This window comes from Gasterosteus aculeatus, chromosome 3, assembly GCF_964276395.1.
Source record: "Gasterosteus aculeatus chromosome 3, fGasAcu3.hap1.1, whole genome shotgun sequence".
NCBI lineage: Eukaryota > Metazoa > Chordata > Actinopteri > Perciformes > Gasterosteidae > Gasterosteus > Gasterosteus aculeatus.
The window spans coordinates 14,723,652-14,742,541 of record NC_135690.1 but is presented as its reverse complement, the minus strand read 5'-3'; the positions used below and the strand labels follow the sequence as shown (position 1 = coordinate 14,742,541).

The window sequence follows — 18,890 nt, the reverse complement described above, 5'->3', positions numbered from 1 at the left end:
ACTAGCAAAAGTGAACCATCTAAGGAAAGTCGGCAAAAATCTTTTTGATTTCGTTTTTATTTAAAAACCAAAAGCCTCTTCTGCTGTCCTCTGCTCGCCTCACGTGCTCGTAACCTCTCCCGGCGTTCCAGCGGCCAGGTGGGGACCCGCAGCCCGTCTCAGAACAGCAACATCGAGTCCCTGGACGAGTGCATGGTGTGTTCGGACCTGAAGAGAGACACTCTGTTCGGGCCCTGCGGACACATCGCCACCTGCTCCCTCTGCTCGCCCCGCGTCAAGAAGTGTCTCATCTGCAAGGACCAGGTCCAGTCCAGAACTAAGGTACCACCAGAAGTATTCTGTCCGCCCGTACGCGGGGGAACACCACCAGCCGACGCCGCGGAGCGGATGCTTTCATTGCGTTTTGTTTGATTCCCCTCCCCTTTGCAGATCGAGGAGTGCGTAGTCTGCTCTGACAAAAAGGCAGCCGTGTTGTTCCAGCCCTGTGGCCACATGTGCGCTTGTGAGAGTGAGTCCAAACCTCGGCATCTCTCCGTGAATTGAAGAGGAAGGCGCTGTGTGCGGGGGGTCTGACCAGTGTGTGTGTGTGTGTGTGTTCTGTCCTCACCAGACTGTGCCAGCCTCATGAAGAAGTGCGTACAGTGTCGGGCTGTAGTTGAGCGCCGCACTCCCTTTGTTCTGTGCTGTGGAGGGAAAGGTATGGAGGATGAGGCCGCTGATGATGATGATGATGATGATGATGATGATGATGACCGTAGTGAGTGAAACTTCCACACGTTCCCTTTTAATTCCACCTTACTTTCCTTTTTTCCCTCTTTTCACGTTTCCACTTCTGTTATTTTATAACTGCTTTAAGCCTGTTTTATATTTTGCTGCTTTGCTAATGCATTTAATTATTTTGTTTGCATCATTGATACATTGTTTGGTTTTTTGTTCCTCCTTGTGTACAAATGTACAAATTCAAGTCAAGACGTTTGAACCAACTTCACTAGTGCAAGGCTGCCTTGTCTGAAAATCGCCCGGCTAGATCTTCCAAAAAGAGAGGATTTTGTGTGTCAGATAATAAATCTTTTTACTCTCAATAGTAAGTTTTGCTGATTAATATAACAATGTCCTAATACACAAACAACCTGATTTCCTTATTCTAGTTTCTGTGACCTCTTGTCAAAAATAACTATTATCGTGTTCTTGTAGAGAACACAAGCACGATTCTCAGTTGCACCCAAGTGCTGTCATCAAGCTTACCCATGAATAAGGATCAATGTAGTGGCAAATATATTTATGTTTGCTTGCATTCACGTCCTCTTGTCTCCAAGTTGAACACAGTGTTTTATTGCCCGTGACCTTCTTTTAGTGGTGCATCTCACCAGTGGTCGCTCCTGGCGTGAGTTAAAAAGGAAACTGTTGTGGGTTCTTTAATTTCACTTCTTTTATCCCAGTAACCCTTATTTTATATTTCTCCACGAGCCAACTTGTTGGCAAATATTTCTTTGCCTTTCGTTACCGGACGTGCAAAAAGCGAACGCAGACCCAGACCCTCATTCTCGCATGCAAGGGGCAGCATTGATTGTTAAACTCTTCTCCCTTCGTCCCGTAAAGCCGACCGTAGATGCCTGTTACCAAAGTAGATCAAATGCACGAAATCCAATTGGCTTTGATTCACGCTTCTCTGACGTAAGAATAACCAGCCGCTCTGCATTCCGACTCAGAGGAGGCTCTACTTCCTGTTCTCTCCCTATTCACTGTTTCCAGCTTGCTGGCTTTTTCTTAAGTCTTTCTCTGAACCTCCCTTAGAGGCTGTAGTGAGTAGCGTCAGTCCCCAGGCCAGCTGTTGAGCTGGCGAGGACGGCTCCCGCTATAACGATGTGACTGGTTATTCCCAGCAGGGAGCTCTAACACTATGGCAGGGGGATCGCAGGATCTTCTCCAGCCCAACAATCTGGCACTAAGTTGGTGTAAGTATACCTCTATGATCCCCTCCCTTATCAGACCCCCCCCCCCCCCCCCCTTTCCCCAAAGAGCTCCCCCAGTGCTGCCCTGGCCCCAGCTCCCCTCCCCTTAAACTGCCTCCTCTTGCTTTTACAGTTGCACACACACACACACACACACACAGGAAATGCTGATACAGAGTATTTGTGACGCAGCGGCCAAGAATCACATTTGTGCTCACTATCTCCCGTAGATTAGTTTAGTGTTCAGATGATGTAATTCAGGTAGTTTTAAACATTCATCCTGAGGCTCCTTCAAAGACTAAAGTGTATGAAGTTTTGTCCCGCGTCAGGTTCTATTTCACGATGCATTTCTGAATAAAAAGCCATTTAAAAATGAATGCAGTCCCCACTTAGACTGCTACGGCTGTGTTTAAATTCAGAGTGCGCTCGGTTTCGGGATCCACGCTTGTTTTACAATCTGGCTCGCAGCTGGTTTCAGGATGGCGAGGTCGGTGTGGCTGCATTTCACTTCATTTCCACTTCCTAATATAGTTTTATCATTACAAGGAGGTGAAGTTTGGTTTGGCCTCCGGCGCCACCCTCTTGATTTGTTTGGCCTCCCTGCCGGTAGCTGAGTTCCCTTTTTTTCTCCCCTCAACATGTCCGCCTGCCGCCGCGTCCTCGCAGCCAGCGGAAACATCCCGGGTCTGCAGAGAGACAAGGACAACACCAACGTCAACGCTGATGTGCAGAAGCTGCAGCAGCAGCTGCAGGACATAAAGGAGCAGGTAGCCGCACGCGATCTTCAATGTATTCTTTTGTTTAAAGAAGTGTGTGTGTGTGTGTGTGTGGGTATATGCCGCATCCTTTTGACAGCTGAGTGACGTCATTCATGACCTGTGATTGCAGACGATGTGTCCGGTGTGTCTCGACCGCCTGAAGAACATGATCTTCATGTGCGGCCACGGCACCTGCCAGCTGTGTGGGGACCGAATGAGCGAGTGCCCCATCTGCCGCAAGGCCATCGAGCGCCGCATCCTCCTTTACTAGACCCCTCCGCCACCACGCCTGCCCTCTCCCACCCCGACAACACCCCCCCCTCCCCACAGACTCTTTCTCCTCTCTCAAAGCCCTCAACGCGCCCGCAAAGCCACAATCACACCAGCTGCCGCTGCCGCCGCCATCCCCACAGCGCCCGGGTCATTCGGCCGGCCGGGGGCGCCCACGCTCCATTGTTTCAGGTGGAACTTCTAAAAAAAAAAAAAATCTGAATTGACTTTTAGCAGTTGCGCCGTTCTGTCGCGTGTTGTAAATCGCAGCGATGCGATCTTCAGGGGCGCTCGCGTCTGCATTTCAAGCCAGAACAGCGCTCAGCTTTTTCAGGACTGCCCAGGAGGCTCCGCCCCCTTTCCCTTTCCCTCTGATGTAAAGTTCTCACGCGCCTGTCACGTTTTATTGTCAGTACATCTCAATCCACGTGTATTGGTATCGGAAGCTCCAGGTGTGGATTTTAAGTCGTTCGTTTCACAAGAGAATAGCAGGTCTGTGACTCGTTACCGTTTGCGCCGCTCGGCGGTCCGGCGGCGCCGCTCGCCGATGGAAACCGGGCGTTGGCAGTTTTTTACACCTGCAAGAGCCGCGTCAGGGTAAAGGCTCTTTTCCGCACTGACTCTGGCGGCCCCCCTTCAGCCCGTTTCTAAAGCACTGATGGAGTTGTAGCAGCTGCCCGGGAGCACCCCGCACCCCGCTAACCGGGCCACACCACGATCCGCGGCCTCGCAGACACGCCATTTTTGGCTGTGAAACGCTGCCGCGTAACGATTCAACAGCAACACACACACACACACACACACACACACACACACATTCAGCTTGTGTCCAGTGATCAGCCGCTGTACCTGTTTGTTGTACACACAGACCCACACGATGCAAACACTTCTGTATCTCGTCACAACTTGATGTTAAACTATTGAGACTCGATCGTCTTGACAAACATGTACAATTCAACGAGCAGTGCTAATTTACCATTGACAACGCTGTGCCATTTGCTTCCAAAAATGTTACTTGTTAAATAACTTGGGGGTATGGGGAGAAGGTGCTCTTTATCTTGTATTACTTTTTATTTAAGTGTATCAAAATCCACATTTATTTGAGCTCGAGAGTAAAATCTATTGAAACACTAAGATGAAAATGTAGAATAAATTATTTTGTATTGCTGCCCAAAAAAAAAAATAGGATTTATAGGTAACACTGCCTTCCTAATATGTAGCCTCAAAATCTCTAACGTTCTGCTTTGATATTAATGTTGAGATTCATTTGTGTTTTGCGTTTTCTTTCTGGCGATCATCAGTAGAAGCATTTTCTTTTTCTCTCTGAAATAGATCCCTGCAGGCCGAACTGGTTCATTTCATTTGCGGAAAAAAAAAAAAAAGTTTAAAAAAAAGACATTTTGTCAAAAGCGTCCAGTATGTTTTCATCAGTGTTTTATTTGGGAGGAAAGCTAATGATTTTATAAAGACAGAACTGCCTTACCTGTTTTCAAAGGCAGTTGCCCACGTGGAGACTGTGTGGCAATTTGCATCTGCATAAGAGCATTTTTTTTTTTCTTCCTTACCTCTTTTGACTGAAAGCAACTTTTTGGAGTAAGGTTTTGATTCTTTTCATTGATCATGATAACACTTAAAGCTAGAAGCACTAATACGCTTTATGTTAGTGTTGTCTTGTTACGGTTGTCATGAAAAAGCCTATTTTGTACTTCATTTTCAATACCTGTGACTGTCCTGTTGGAAATGTATCGGTAGTATTTTCTTTGGCATGAATGTTTGACATATGCAGTACGACATGTATCATGGAAACCGTTCAGTCTTTATTGCTAAGAAGTGCTTTTAAAACAACCATATAGCTGAAATAAAGTTCTACACGAACCACGGGACTTGTTCAGCTCCTAGCGCGCTGTTTGTCGGCTCGCCGCGTCGACCTCTTCTGAGCGCGTCCATTAGCATTTTGTTGCTTTTCTCCTGCTGTGCAGCGTCTGCAGACACGGTGGCAGAGATGGGGAGGTGTGAGCTAATTGAAAAAGCTAACACCTAATAATGACTCTGCACCAGCGTGCGATAGGTCAGCCGTGCTAATCGGGAGAGAGAGAAAAGAGTAAAGGCAAAAATAATTAAAAGAGAAAATGCACCGGAGAAGAGGCCCGAGCGGAGCGATGCGGCCATTTGTGTTCCGGCTCATCGGCCGGTCCATTCATAACCCCGGACGTCTCTCCGGGCTCGGGGCTCACACGCCGCCGCCGTATGCAGCAGCTCATAACAAAGGCATCCGTCACGCTGTCGGCCTCCTCACTCCGTCAATGCTCAGCGGCTGCAGGGGAGGCCCTGACACCTTTTCCTCTGCTCTCAGATCTCTGCGACTTGGCTCCAGGCCCAGACGGTCGGCCGTCATTCCTGTGGCGCTTTTGTCATTTTACACTCAAGTGGCTGTCTTTCAAAAGGACGGCTCCCCCGTATGGTCCCCCGTCAGGGCGGCGCGGAGAATAAACTGGACACAAGTTTTAGCGTTTAGTATTTTTTACTCAATAAAATTCGAATCTATGTGCATGTTAATGCTATGGATCTATTTTCAGGTTAGCCGTGTGACTGACCATTATCTCCAAGCTGAACAGAGACATTCAGGGGGAGGGGGGGGGGGGGGGGGTGGCAAGCCGACTGGCTGTCGGGGTGCTGGAGACGCCGCTATCTGTCCTCCTGGGGAGGATCCCTGAGCGCCGCGCCTGGCGGGTTCAGAGCTGCTTGAAGGCCGCAGCGTTTGCTGACTGGACTGCAGGGGTTGTTTGTTGCTCCCACACCAGGTGGGAGGGAGGGAGGGCGGGGGGGGTCAGCTAATCCACCAGGCCGCCCCGCGGAGTGTGAGTGATGGCGATGATGCAGGCTTCGCTGAGCAGCAGATAGAGACGGATTGGGCCCCCCCCCCCCAGAGAAGAACGGGCCGAAAGTGACCGTGACCGTGCTTCAAGTCTCTGCTGTGATCGCTGAGGAAGAGTCAGTGACCAGCAGAGTCGGCATGCCACAGGAGGTGAGGGAGGGAGGGGGGGGGGGCGACGGCGGCGGCAGCGGCAAGTTCTGACCCCAACAGAAACGAATACATTCGCCCCGCATCCGCTGTGAGATGAAGCTCTGACATGCAGGTTTCAGAGCGCAGCACAAGGTGGCAGCACATCCAATGGCTGAGCCCCCGCAGAGGACGACGCAGCCACGGAGGAACCCTTCAGTTCACCATCGCGTCTGGATTCGGGCCTTGAGCGTGCATGTCGTGACCCCCCCCCTCGTTGTCTCCGACAGTAAAGGGGAAAGGTTGTAACATTTAATCATTGCCTTCTGCAAGAACGTTGTGTCATTACACATTCTTTTCCAGACTTCTTTTTTCGAACCTCTACCTGCAGAAATCCCTCCCTCCCTCCCTGGGTTCAGCTGGACCACGCAGACAAAGCGGAGGGGGAGAAATGCTTCCTTCCATCTAGTCCGCCGCTCGGGCTTCCCCTCCATGTTGGAAGGAATTGATCCCTGGCTGTGTGAAGGTCCGCTCTTTCCACCTCATGTCACCCAGTTCAGAAGTCTGGCTGAATTTATTGTCTCTGTTTATGGTCGGAGCGAGCAAAGTGCAATCTGGCTGACTGGGCTCTTCCAGAAGGGAACGGCCTAAAGATTTGTTGTTTTTTCTTCTTCTTTTTTTTAACTTTAAACGAGTTTGAGCCGAGCACAAAGTCTTTTAGTTCTGACTGCCGGCCGTTCGTGGTTCCAGCGTTTGTAAATCGCTGTTTTCCGGCTTTTCGCAAACGCCTCTCAATGTCCCTGCATGTGACGTAATCCCACGTGTGTTTGTGTGTCTGTCGGGTGGCCTGGTGTACCTGAAAGCAGCAGCCCCACCTCCACAGTAAAGCCATAAACCCCTACAGATCCCTCCTCAACAACATATAGGCCCCCGACACGCTGATTGCTTTATTGATATTGATCAGGGCAGAGTGTCAAAGCCCTCGTCCATCTCTCTCTGTGCTGGCTGATTGTTATTTATGCGCAGGGGGAAGCTCAACACAAACAACACTCCTGCACTTGTGGGTGTAAAACAAGACAGTGACCTCTATTTATTTTAACTAAATGTGGAAATGTGCTTTGCAGATCCAGTGTTTTTTTACGTTTGGTATTTAGGGGCAAATTGGATCAATCAATAACACTTTGCTACACATCATCACACTTAATTAACCTTCTCTTCCAAATCCCCCCCCCAAAGCTTTAATACGGAGTTGATTCAATTAGCTCCATTTAACGATTTTGACGATGTAAAACTTGGCTTTCAACATCCCCGGCGCCGATACTCTGTGGCTTTTGACCTGCTGCTTGTGGCCGCAGTCAGCGCTGTCCTTATCACCGCAGCGCGATTGGAGGCCGGAGCCTGCAAGGGCCACATTTACAGTGCAAATGTTATCGTTCCAATGACACTTTAAACAGCCTTTATCAATATATAGTCATTTAAGGTTTATGAGCTTTGATAAAATGCCTCTGCCCATGCAGGGGCCGCCACAACGTGTGGCTGCGAGACGCACACGTAGATGGCAATTCTAATTTTCATGCCGACTATCTTTTAATGCTCGACGGGTAAAATAAACACCTCTGCGTGTCAAGAGGACAAAGTGGCTTGAGTGCGAAGGCTATTGATTCCCTCCTCAGGAAGAGCAGCTTAAGGGCAAACTACGCTGTTGGCTCGGCAGAACCTTATCACGCTATTATCTTTAAAATAGTGGGTTATCATATTTGCTTACTTAATAATTCTATAAAACTGTGGAAGTGCAACCTTTGCCTGAGCAGTAAACCGTAGAGGACTTTTGATGCTGAGATTGAGAAGAACCTTGTCATTTGATAAGGTAGATTACAAACACAAACGCGACACTAATTGTCATGTAAAACGCAAAAAATAATGAATGAATAAGTCAATTATCTACCACGGAAACACTGCCTTTTTAACAACTAGTATAATAGAATTCTAATTTTATTTTTTTTTGAGAAAAAACTACCAGTAGTATCCTGTCAAATCCGAGCCACTGGTCAATTATTCAAATAATCGAGGAACAGTCGCAGCTCCCTGTAGATGCACCTCATGTCACACCTAGAACAATGGGGGAGACGTACTTAATCAACAAGTGCAAACCTCGTCACATTTAACTCTCCGCTGAGCAAACGAGGCCGCGCTGACGGCGCCGGGTGAGGATTTCTAAATAATAAGGTCAGCTTTGGGATCAGCGTTTGAGCCGCCGGCGAGCAAAGACTCCCAGAGGTTGGTGATCCTGAATCACGGATAGAGACAACGAGGAAACTCCCCGAGCCCCCCCCCGAGCCCCCCCGGTTAACTCCGAGCCTCGTTTCTTACGATTTCTTAGGAAGGGGGGCTTCTATTGAGATAGCGAAAGCTACAAAGACGCGTTGTATAACAAAACAAGCGCACATCTGACAGGTGGTAGCAGGCAGTAACCTTGGAGGCAGCGGGCAGGAATGCAGCGGCCCTATCTGAGCTCCGAGGAAAAAACACTGACTGCAGAGGCCTTCTTTTTATGTTTAGTTCAGAGAGAAAAATCAATATTCCAGAGTCCATCACACCGGCAGGTTTTTTTTTTCTCTCCCCATGTGGTTTGCAGCTATGTGAAACAAGCTCAAAGCGACCCCTGGACAAAAAAGAAATAGTTAATGCCTAACTTCTTTATCTTTGTTTTACAGCCAGGGGTTGTACCTCCAAATCAATACGTGATACACAAATATCCCAGGGCTCCGTGTTCTAGACAGAGAGCCATGACGGGGGCTTGAGAGCCGGCCGGCCTCGCACCACCTGGCCGAGGAAGGTCTTTCCTCTGAAGGCCGGGAGCTCCAGAGAGCGAGAAGATGCACGTTTAAAAATGTTGTTAAGAGAACGGTCGCCAAAAGGCGACGTGGAGGACCATTGACTTGCATTCTCTCGCCAGTCTTCTTCATCACGGTGGTGGTGATCCTTTATTTCGCGATGCACCCGTTTAGTGTCAAATAGACGATAAGACGGGGGACATGCGCTGGGACGTGGCTACTTTGGGACAGGTGACAGGTTGCCACAGCGCCGTTGTCCCATCTGGGAGATGTCAATGGTTGTTGCTGTTTTTTAACTCTTTCGCAGAGTTTTTTTCAGCTTCTAGAAGCTTTTGTAACCTTTTTAGTGCCACAAAATGTCTCACTCAGCTTTCGGTTTGTATCGCTTCTTCCAAATAAAAACTTGGACAAAAGGCCGAACCCAAGGTTACAGAGCCGTAGTAAAAAAGCAGTGACGTCACAGTTCTTAAAATATGGTGCCCAACAACAGTCCCCTTTAACACCACCCAACGCTGTTTTATTTACAATCAAGAAGATTTATTGTTAATTAGTGAGCTTTAGACAAGCTTGTAAGCAGCTTCATTTAATTTGATTGATGGATTTTTTTTTTTTTACAATTTCCTATTTCTTGCTTTTTGTCGAAAACAAAAAGACTGATATTTATTTTTAACAGTCCTGGAACAATTTTCACCAGAACACGGGCCGACTCGGGTTAATGTGAAGGGTGAAGGTCTCGGCGGGCGGCCTGGGAATGCAGCATGTGGCCCTTTGATAGCAGACCAGGCAGACTTTCCACGCTGTTGTTCCGAGGCCCTTTGGACGGACGGCAGAAACCCGCTGGGTGTTTACAGCAGAGTCCGACCCGGCTTGAAGTTTTCTCTCTGCTCTCCGTGTCTTCGCTGGCCCGAGATAGTTGATATCTGTCGCTGCCCGGCACTCTGTCCCCGCAGACCTTGTAGCAAATCAACAGGGCAGCTCCCAGACAGATAAAACGCCTCATCGCTGCTGCAGAGGTCCAAAGCAGATTCCAGTTCCCAACCAGTGTTATGGTGAGAGAAAGGAGCGTCCACTCAGGGAGCACAGACGGAACCCCCCCCACCCTTCGAACCCCCTCGCGCCCCCCCCCACTCTCTGATAGTAGCTAGTAATCTCTGAGGTCGACATGTCAGTCAGGTCCTGGAGACAGATGACGTGAGGCCCCCGATAGGCTGTCTCCTACGCAGGAGACACCAGCCGGCCGCACGGGCCGCTGGGACAGAGAGCAGGACCCAAGGCGACGGACGGATGGCGGGGGCCCGGCTGGGGGGGGGGAGGAAAGATGGAGACGAGGTGGGTCAGGGAGGTGGTGTGGCAGAGGAATGCCCAGGCGGAGAGGTGGGGGGGGGGGGGGGGGTCAGTCTCCTGATGAGCGGAGAGACAGTTCTCTGCTGGAGATCGTTGCGTGGCTGACAAAGTTTACTTAACACCAACCCCTGTGGGCTCAGGTCACCGAGGGGGGACGGACCCCCCTCCTCCCGGTCCAGAGAGTTAGAACAGTGAGGAGGTAGAATGGGGAAGGGCCCCTGTTGTACTTTATTCTGTGGGGGAGGGGGGGCAGTGATTTCACAACCTCCGTGTTAACGCATTGTTTTTCATTCAGATTTCCTTTGTTAACCACATTCAAAGCAAACGTAACGCTTTTCTGTGGTTTGACTTTTAAATCCCGGATGGCTGCGTTTCTTGCGGCGACCCAACAAAGAAGCGTTTTCACAAACCCCACCAGCTTCCCGCCGCGTCCGCCTCGCAGTGCGGACAGAGGGAACGAGAGAGGGCCGAACGTGCAGCTACCACAAGATACTTCATGTCGCGTTTTATACTCGTGCTTTCGTCAAATCACACAAAATGACCAACAAAGGCGACACTGTAGTTTCACCTCTGGACGCCGGTTTGCTCCGTCCAAAACGTATTGGTTCATTTGATAAAAGGTGTTTTTTATTACACAGCTCAGCCACTGCCGCCTGCAGATGAATTCACACGCGGCAGCAGAAAGGTTTTTGTGGAACAGACTGGAGGTCTTGTGGCAAAAAGCAAGAAAACTACATCAGCAAAAATGAACAAACACATAAAAAGGTGTAGAACGATGTAGATTACTATCTCTCTCCCATCCTTTCAGAATATGTTTTCGTCCTTCCGATGCCACATTCGTCCGCTTCCATTTGGCTCAGTACGAGTACGGAGATACTTTCACCAGGCAGACAGAGGCTATCAGTATTGCTTTAATATGTCAACAAATCCTCGGTAATCTTGAATGAGCAGCGATAGTCATTTGTTTAATGTAAAGATGTTATCAATTTTTTTACAAGCTGTCAGTGTTGGCTCACTCGTCCCCGTCCAGTTCTTTAACCGGTCGGCGCCCCCCCCCCCCCCCCCCCCTGCATGGCCGCTGCTGCCCACCACTCCTATTAGATTACACGGGAGATTTATCGAACCTGGCTTCCGGTTCCAGATAGGACAGCGACAAAACTTATCTCCAGATATTCCCTTATCAAAAAACAATTTAGTGGGAGAAACAGACATTAGCCTACTTTTTTTTTTTTCACACTGCCGAGTGCTGCGGTTTAGCCTCCTCAGTACAAGGGTCTGTTTGCGCTGCGCACACACGTCTGCCCCGGGTGGACCGCCGCCGACATTGCCTTGGTGCTCTTTTGATGTCACTGTCATCACGTTTGCGTCCAGCTCGCGGACTTTGAGGCGTCGTCAGTTCTGCCTGCAGGTGGAACGCTGGAATAAAATGTACTTTGGTGTCCCAGAGGGCAGGGCAGTTTTCCGGAAAGTACGTTAATGCGCCCGGTTGTGTGTTGCATGTCACGGGCCTGCAGGCCACCGCTCAGCAGCTGGGGAGTGAGGGGTCACCATGAGGTTATCGTGACCTGCGCTACGTTTTTATGCTGCTTCCATTAACCAAGAACCAAGGGAGGCTTGTGTTATTGTATGCCGCTCTTTGTGTGTGTGTGTGTGTGTGTGTGTCTCTATGTGTGGACAGAAAAGCAAGGGCTAATTCTGAAGCCAGCTACTACGATATGGACAAAAGTGTTTGACAAATATCCCTTTTTGTGTTGGAAGCCAGAAGGCCGTCTGGGGGAGTCGGCCAGGCAGATAGCGCTCCCTCCTGTTACTTTGACCCTGAGAGCGAAAGCTGGAAGAGAGGCGAAGAGACGGGAGAACAACAGGGCCATGCAGCAGCATGCAAAAAGGCTTCATGGAGCTAACAACGAAAAGTCTGACCTTCAACACTTCGCCCTGTTCTGCAAACCAAACCCTTTTATTTTGGCGGAGGGGTTTTCAGCAGACACCTGTTGGCATGTCAGATGAGCCGGTTCACGTAAAGCTGATCTGCCCAACAAGCAGTGCGACTATTTGTTCTTTCCATGGATGGTGCCTGTAAAAGGGGCTGCAGGTGCTTGGGCCAGGGGCACAGTCTCCCGGGGCCACGTTAACTATTAACGCGGCCATATAACGCTGTTACTGATTACTGCCTCTCGCTCCTCGTGGCTCCCACTGACCCCACTGAGTCCCAGGTAGGAATCCCTCTAGGTGTGTATTTGCATGCTCTCACCGTGTGGCTTTTTACACACCGCCCTCTCGCCATGCGTGGTGTTGAAAAGCAGCCTCCGCCCACGACCCCCCCACCCCCCGACCCCGCCGCCCCACACATCCAAAAGTCATAATTCTTCCTTATTCTTCTTCCTCTTCCTCTCGCTCCCTTTTATTCCGTGCCTCCCACGCACACTTGTTTCGGTCCTCTTCCCTCGCTGGATCTCTTCAAACGACCTTCACGGCGACCTTTATCCCTCGCCGGCCATAAACCGCCCAGACGTCAGTGTGACTTGTACAACGTAAAGAGGAGCCGTGTCGGTAGCACCCCGGGTACTTTACTGTGGGGGCAAAAGTCTAAGGTGTAGGACGCCGCTGAATGACTCATGTGCTGCAGGCCGATGGGGAAATGTCAAGGTGTTGTGCTGCAATGCGAGCACGCTTTGTGATAAGAGCTTTACGTGACTTTAAGACGCAACGCTCGCCGTCATAGCGGGAGGAAGACAAAGACTCCCGCTGGCGATTTAGACGTTGTTTTTCGGGGTCAAGCGAAACGTCCGTAGATGTCTCTGATGCGACGCGTTGTGTCATTCACGCTCCACGTTGCTTCTGGCTTTGAGGCGACGCAGATGAGAAAATGTGCGTCTCTGAAGGAAATACCTTTGGTGGAATGCACTGATTTACTTTTCTGCAGTTAGATAGATAGAGTGGATCCATACGTGTCTGTTGTCTGTGTGTTTACAGACACTCAGGAGGATGTTAGCCTAGCTTAGCCAAAAAGAGCTGAAGCTGCTCTCTGTAGCTCAGAAATGCGTCAAGCTAACTTGTCTTATCTCGCTTGATTGATCGGCAGGGATTTAGGGGCATGAGTCCTTACAGCTTGTACCTCCTCGAGACACGATTTACATTTCATTTCAGTACTTTTACAAAATAAATAATGCTAGTATTAGAGTGAAACAAGCTACTTCTTAAGCTAAGCGACAAAAAAACAAACTTGTGAGCAGAACACTATCGACCTTCTTATTGAATATTCAGCAAAAAGGCAATAAAGAGTTTTCCTCACAATTTTTTCTCGTGTTAACAAAGTCAACAACTCAAAAGGTGTAGATAGGAGTTGGTTTTGCACCTCACTTTTTTGTCCAGATCAAGAGGGGCACTGATTCTGGAGAGAGAAATCATTTTTCATTTTTAGCCACTTTTTAATATTCTTTCTATTCTCATTAATTTTCACTAATTTGCAGTCATATCTTGTAACGGACGAATAAAAAGCTACGTATCGCTCTGTGGTCATGTGATTCTACAGATCACGCTCAATCGCACTGCTGCTCCGTCCTCGCCTTGAGTCGCCGCCATTATCATGTTGTGTTAATCGCGTTCCATGGCTAATATCAGCCGGCCCAGACCGCAGGCCCCCGGCGATGTCTGCCGGCGTGCGTGCGGCGTATTGAGGCTGCGAAGGCGGCGTTTCAGCAGATCTGTAAACACTGGCCTTACTGGAGCCTAAGCACCTACGCTGCTGATCGCCGTCTATCAAAACAAAGCACACACACACACACACACACACACACATTGGGGGGTTTGCCTCTGTGTCAAAGAGCCCGGGTCAAACGAGACAACTTCTCCTTTTGAAGTTTGACTCATAAACTGTCTTCAAAGACAATCTACCAACAAGGTTACAGCTGCATCAGGTGTATCACGATATATATATATATATATCACGATATATAATATATATATATTACGATATATATATTGTGGTTAAACAACTTCAGCATTGTTGTGAAATAGTCGGTAATGCGGACGTGACTTCGGCGCTGAGCGGAAGTCAGGCCAGTCGAGCACCGAGCCAATGTCGGCTGCGTCTTCGGCGCCTTTTGTCGAGGGCGCGCGGCCCGAGTCACAATGAGGGTTTCGGCTGTACGTGCTGCAGATCGCACTGATACGGACACCCGGGGGGAGGCCGATTCCGCCGAAATATCCACACAAGGAAGTTCTGCATTGGAAAGCGATCAGTTACCGTCGAGTGGAAGGGACGGTGACACATTGTGCTTTTTTTTTTTTTTCTTCGACAAAGCCGCTGTGTTTTCCGCCGCCGTGGACAAAAAGAAGTCCCTGGATATTGCACTCCCACCATGGGCAAACACGCAAACAAGGCCGAGCCACTGCTCCGCTTGGTACAGTACACACCGGCGGGGAGCGCACAAAGGAAGGCGCACGATTGGTGTGTTTGACAGCGATCTGATAAAACCATAATTGGGAGCGCGTAGAATGCATATGTTTTTTTCAGTCAAACAAAAGCACCGGTCACGCCATAGAAACTGCCGCTCAATGTTTTCATTGTCTGGCAACTGGCTGGAGTGAAGGAGAGGCCCGGCAGAAAGCTCCAAGTCTGTCTGAGAGGGTGTTTAATGTGTGCGGAAGGGGAGCCGTGCGAGTGCGTGTTTGTCTGCGCGTTTTTGTCTGCGTGTGTGCTTAAAGCGCGAGAGACGAGGTTGCGCGGCCACGGAAGGACAAGTGCGGCGGGCGAAGGCGGCCATGTCTGGTGGCGCTGCGGACCTCTTTGAGTGAAGTTCAAAATCTTATCAGATCCCGGAGGGCTTGTTTGTTCTTCTTGGCTGAGAAGCTATAGACCACATTTGAACACATTTTCTTGTGGAAAAGAAAGTTTAAATGTATTTAGGTCAAGGCCGAGCTTTGGTACTTCCTGCTTGGGGAGACGCTTTCTTTGAAACATTGTTTGGCGCGACAGTTCAGAAGGTCGTTTGGCCCGATTTACTCACTTTGTGCGTTTACTCGCGCCATGCGCGTGCAGATAATGTAGGTTTCGTTAAGTTGCTGAGCGAATGGTTGTTATGGCAACAAGTCTTTTTTTGTGTGTACAGTTTTCACCTAAAGTCACCAAAAGCTAGCATTACGCAACGCCTCATTTGCATATGCAAACATAGCATGTAACACAAAAAATAACTGTTCCTGTAGTTGATCTACGGGGGGAGTTTTATGTTGATATGGTTGTTTTTTTTTACCCGATGCTGTGTGACATTTTACAACACATATCTAAAGGTCACTTTATCAAAACTTCTTTATCACACTCCTCATTCTCTCGATCTCATCTCCACTTTTACATCGACAACTTTCCACTTTCTCTCCTGTCTATGATGTCAAAGTTTAGGTTTGTTTCTGTTTTTCTTTACATTATTCATGCATTTCATATATAATATAATAATTAGTCAAAATATGGCAACATTTATTTTCTTATGGATGTTTTGGGTGTATTCTGGGTTTTGGAGTGATGAGAAGTTCTGGAACTGCAATTACATTTTGGCGCATATTTCAACGGGCAAATGCCTTGTGTGCATATTTAAACATAGAATATCAGAAAACTTGTATCACTAAAAACAACTATTAGTTTATTTTTTCAGGGGGGGCTGAAGCTGGATTTGAATTCTTGTCCAATTTAATAGCGTCTATTTTTTACTCCACAGTGATTCTTTTAATCCGTTTGCGAATTTGTCAAAAAGAAGCGACGGCTTTGCTTCACCTGCGCTGAAAAAGAAAAAAGAAAGTTTGCGCCTTTTGCTCCACTTTAACGACGCCTCAGCGGCAACATGCGCGCGCCCTCATCTCAGAGCGGACAAATGGCCTCCGACGGCTCGAGGATCCAAGATGGCGGCTGGCGAGCGAAAAGGCCCGCTGGGTTTGGGTGGTCCCTGCGCGGTCCCCCCCCCCCCTCCCTCGTTACCACCACCACGGAGGAGGAGGAGCCTTTGAGCAAGGCACCGGAGCCCCAGCAGCCCGGTGTGCTGGGCAGCTTGCAGGGGTTAATGGGATCAGGGCGTTTAGGGCTCATAGCGAAACTCCTCCCTGAATAAATAGGTGGGGAGAAGAAAAAAAAGATGGCAGAAAAAAGGAGAGCGAGACATTTACATTTATTCAAAATACAAAGGTGGTTTCAGCGGAACACAACAGTGCAGGTTCAAGTCCACGGCTTTTCATTTTGCAAAGAAGCAGAGGGGTAAAGAGGAGCATTGTTATTTAGCCGTTAATAATACTCTCAGTGTGCACCAGGGAGCGATGCACTGACTGAGAAAGGTCTGGTTCTGAACAAAAGGGCCTTCTACGCTGCGGACCTTTTGTTTTCTCAGGTGTGACTCAACAATGGCTCTGCTGTATTCAATGGGCATTGTGACAGTGAGCCGGCATGCGCCGGACCAGGAGCCTGACGCGGGAGCACTACGTTTCATTGGGTTTCACATGCGTCTGAGCCACATGTCTAACCAACGTCCAGCGCCGACGCCTCCATCTGCCCCCCCAATTTAGCCTCTAACAATTGGTGATTGTTTCAGCCGCACCGTACACTCCTCTCTTATCTTCATAACATGCAGCTGAACCTCCTCAGACCTTGAGAGCGTGAGTGGGCCTGCAAGGTCTGCCATCTGCTCCGTACATGGGCCCCCACAGGGCCGGGCCCAAAGCAAGCAACCTTTCACACACCTCCACCTCCACCACTTCCACCGCCCTCTCCCCCCTCACCTCACGAATGATCCGCGTTTTTCGCTATCAGTGACGTCCCCTCGGCCCAAGGCTGTTTTCTCTCTGGAGCCCGGGGCTCCAAACAGCCGATTCAGGGAAAGTCACAAAGTGTGCTGGAGGCCTGACCTTCTCTCCTGAGACAAAACACACAGCGAGAGAGAGAGAGCGGGCCCGGGCTCCACAGGATGGAGGCGTTAGCGTGGAAACAACAACACAGCCCCCGGATCCAGACACGAGATGAGGCTCGGTTTTCCAGAGACGGGGAGACTGGCGGCCGCCGGGCAACTCCTGCGCCCACACTGCGTCCCTCTTTGATCCCACGTCGTGTTTTTTCGCGCGGTGGCTTCCAGGCTTTCCTGCATGCGAGGTTTAAGCGCGTCTGTGCGTTGTCAACAGTCCAATCGAAAAACGGAATTTCCCATCTCGATTTGCTGCGTTTAGATATTTTCTTTCAAAGGCTCGAAGAACTAAAACAATGAAAAACTGAAGAGAAACAAAAAGAACCAAAACAAAAGGTGAAACTGAAAAAGGGAAATATGGCAACCGTTTTGCGTATAAAGCAGACTGAATACATTTAAACTGACTTTTTCATTTAGCTGACGCTGTTATGAAGAGCGACATGCAAAACGTGCATTCAACCAAGAGGGTACAGACCCAGATCAACAAGAGTTATAAGAGATTAGCATGGTATTACTTATTTCTTTAATCTGTGCAGGTTTGCCGTTTCCCCTGCTTTCTGACTTTGTGCTAAGCTAATCAGCTGCTAGCTTTAGCTTCTTATTCAGAGGAGCGTGGATCTCCTCATCAAACTCGGTGACCGAGTCAAACGGCATATTTCTCAGAATGTGAAAGTTTCTCAAGTCTCTTTGTGACTTCTCAGACTTACTTTCATTTGTAACGAAGCAAATCCACATCCGCACAAACGCTGTGTTTTTAAGCAGAGACGCTCTCATGGTAAATCTTTCCCCTTTAACACATAATACGGTTCCTCTGTGAGAAATGTAATTAGTGGCTAAGTGTGTTGAGCTGTACACCTCTGCCTTATCTTGTTTTAATGGCTTTTTAAACACTTAAGTTTTATAGGTGATTGATGGGTGGGCTTATCTGACTACTGGCTCTTTCCAGGCTGGGTTCCTTTATCGTGGGACCAGGCTATACAGAAACAACCACGTCTCCCTCAGGTCCCCAAAACGTTACACGCTTCCTGCTACGAGTTGCTCGTTAAACAAAATATGGACGAGTACATTAAGACAGAATTGTGAGCTTTCACTTTTCTACAACCAAAAAATAAAAGCATCTTTGGAGCTATGTATTACCCAAATATCTGCCGATGAGAAGAGGCCATAGAAAGTTAAGTGAACGGGGCTCCTGCACTTATCTCCTCAATCCTTAATGTGACTAAACCCAACCTGGGGAGCGTGCAAATTCATATTATTACATGCAGCGCGACTTAACTACACTAATCCACTTAATCCCTAATGTCACACTGCAGTGTGCTCAGCCTCACTTTCTCCTATCAAAGCGCTGTTTGAACCCCAGAACAGAATAAGCCCAGTATATCAAATCGTAAAGTAAATTATCTCTCTTAACTAAAGTTTTATTCTGTTATCTCAGTATTCCCAGTGATATGTGCGGGCCTTGAAGACAAGAGCGGCACAAGTGGAGATGCATTTTTTGGAGCCAAAGTTAAGGGAATATGTCAAATGAACCCTGACGTCTGATGTGACATCACATCACTGACGTGATAAGATGAGGCTGCCGGTTACACAAGCGATGACCCATAACAACAGATACAGATGTGCCTCCATCTTGAGTCACAGACAAGGATGCATGTGGACTGTGCGCCGTAATTTGTGGCATTTTGTTCGTCTTGTGGCCAAAAACCCCACAGACACGTGTCGAGTGTGACGGTGCAGGATTGTCAGCAGGCTCAGCTTCCCACCAGAAAATCCGCTTTTTTCACAGTGACTTC

General features: G+C 48.8%; 1 protein-coding gene across 6 annotated transcripts in view; it reads left to right on the top strand.

Annotated features, from left to right (window-relative positions):
- mib1 (MIB E3 ubiquitin protein ligase 1) overlaps window positions 1-4,863 on the top strand; it is a 43,056-nt gene extending 38,193 nt beyond the window's left edge. Inside the window, exons 17-22 of one of the 6 annotated variants that reach the window (XM_078099602.1) lie at window positions 132-321; window positions 430-508; window positions 611-697; window positions 1,887-1,955; window positions 2,619-2,719; window positions 2,841-4,863. In XM_078099602.1, coding sequence (XP_077955728.1) covers window positions 132-321; window positions 430-508; window positions 611-697; window positions 1,887-1,955; window positions 2,619-2,719; window positions 2,841-2,981 — 667 coding nt within the window. In that variant the 3' untranslated portion in view covers window positions 2,982-4,863. Of the gene's footprint in view, window positions 1-131; window positions 322-429; window positions 509-610; window positions 758-1,883; window positions 1,956-2,618; window positions 2,720-2,840 lie in introns of all 6 variants that reach the window. The other 5 variants (XM_078099601.1, XM_078099600.1, XM_078099599.1 and 2 more) reach the window with 5 other exon arrangements.
- Window positions 4,864-18,890: the final 14,027 nt, after the last annotated feature.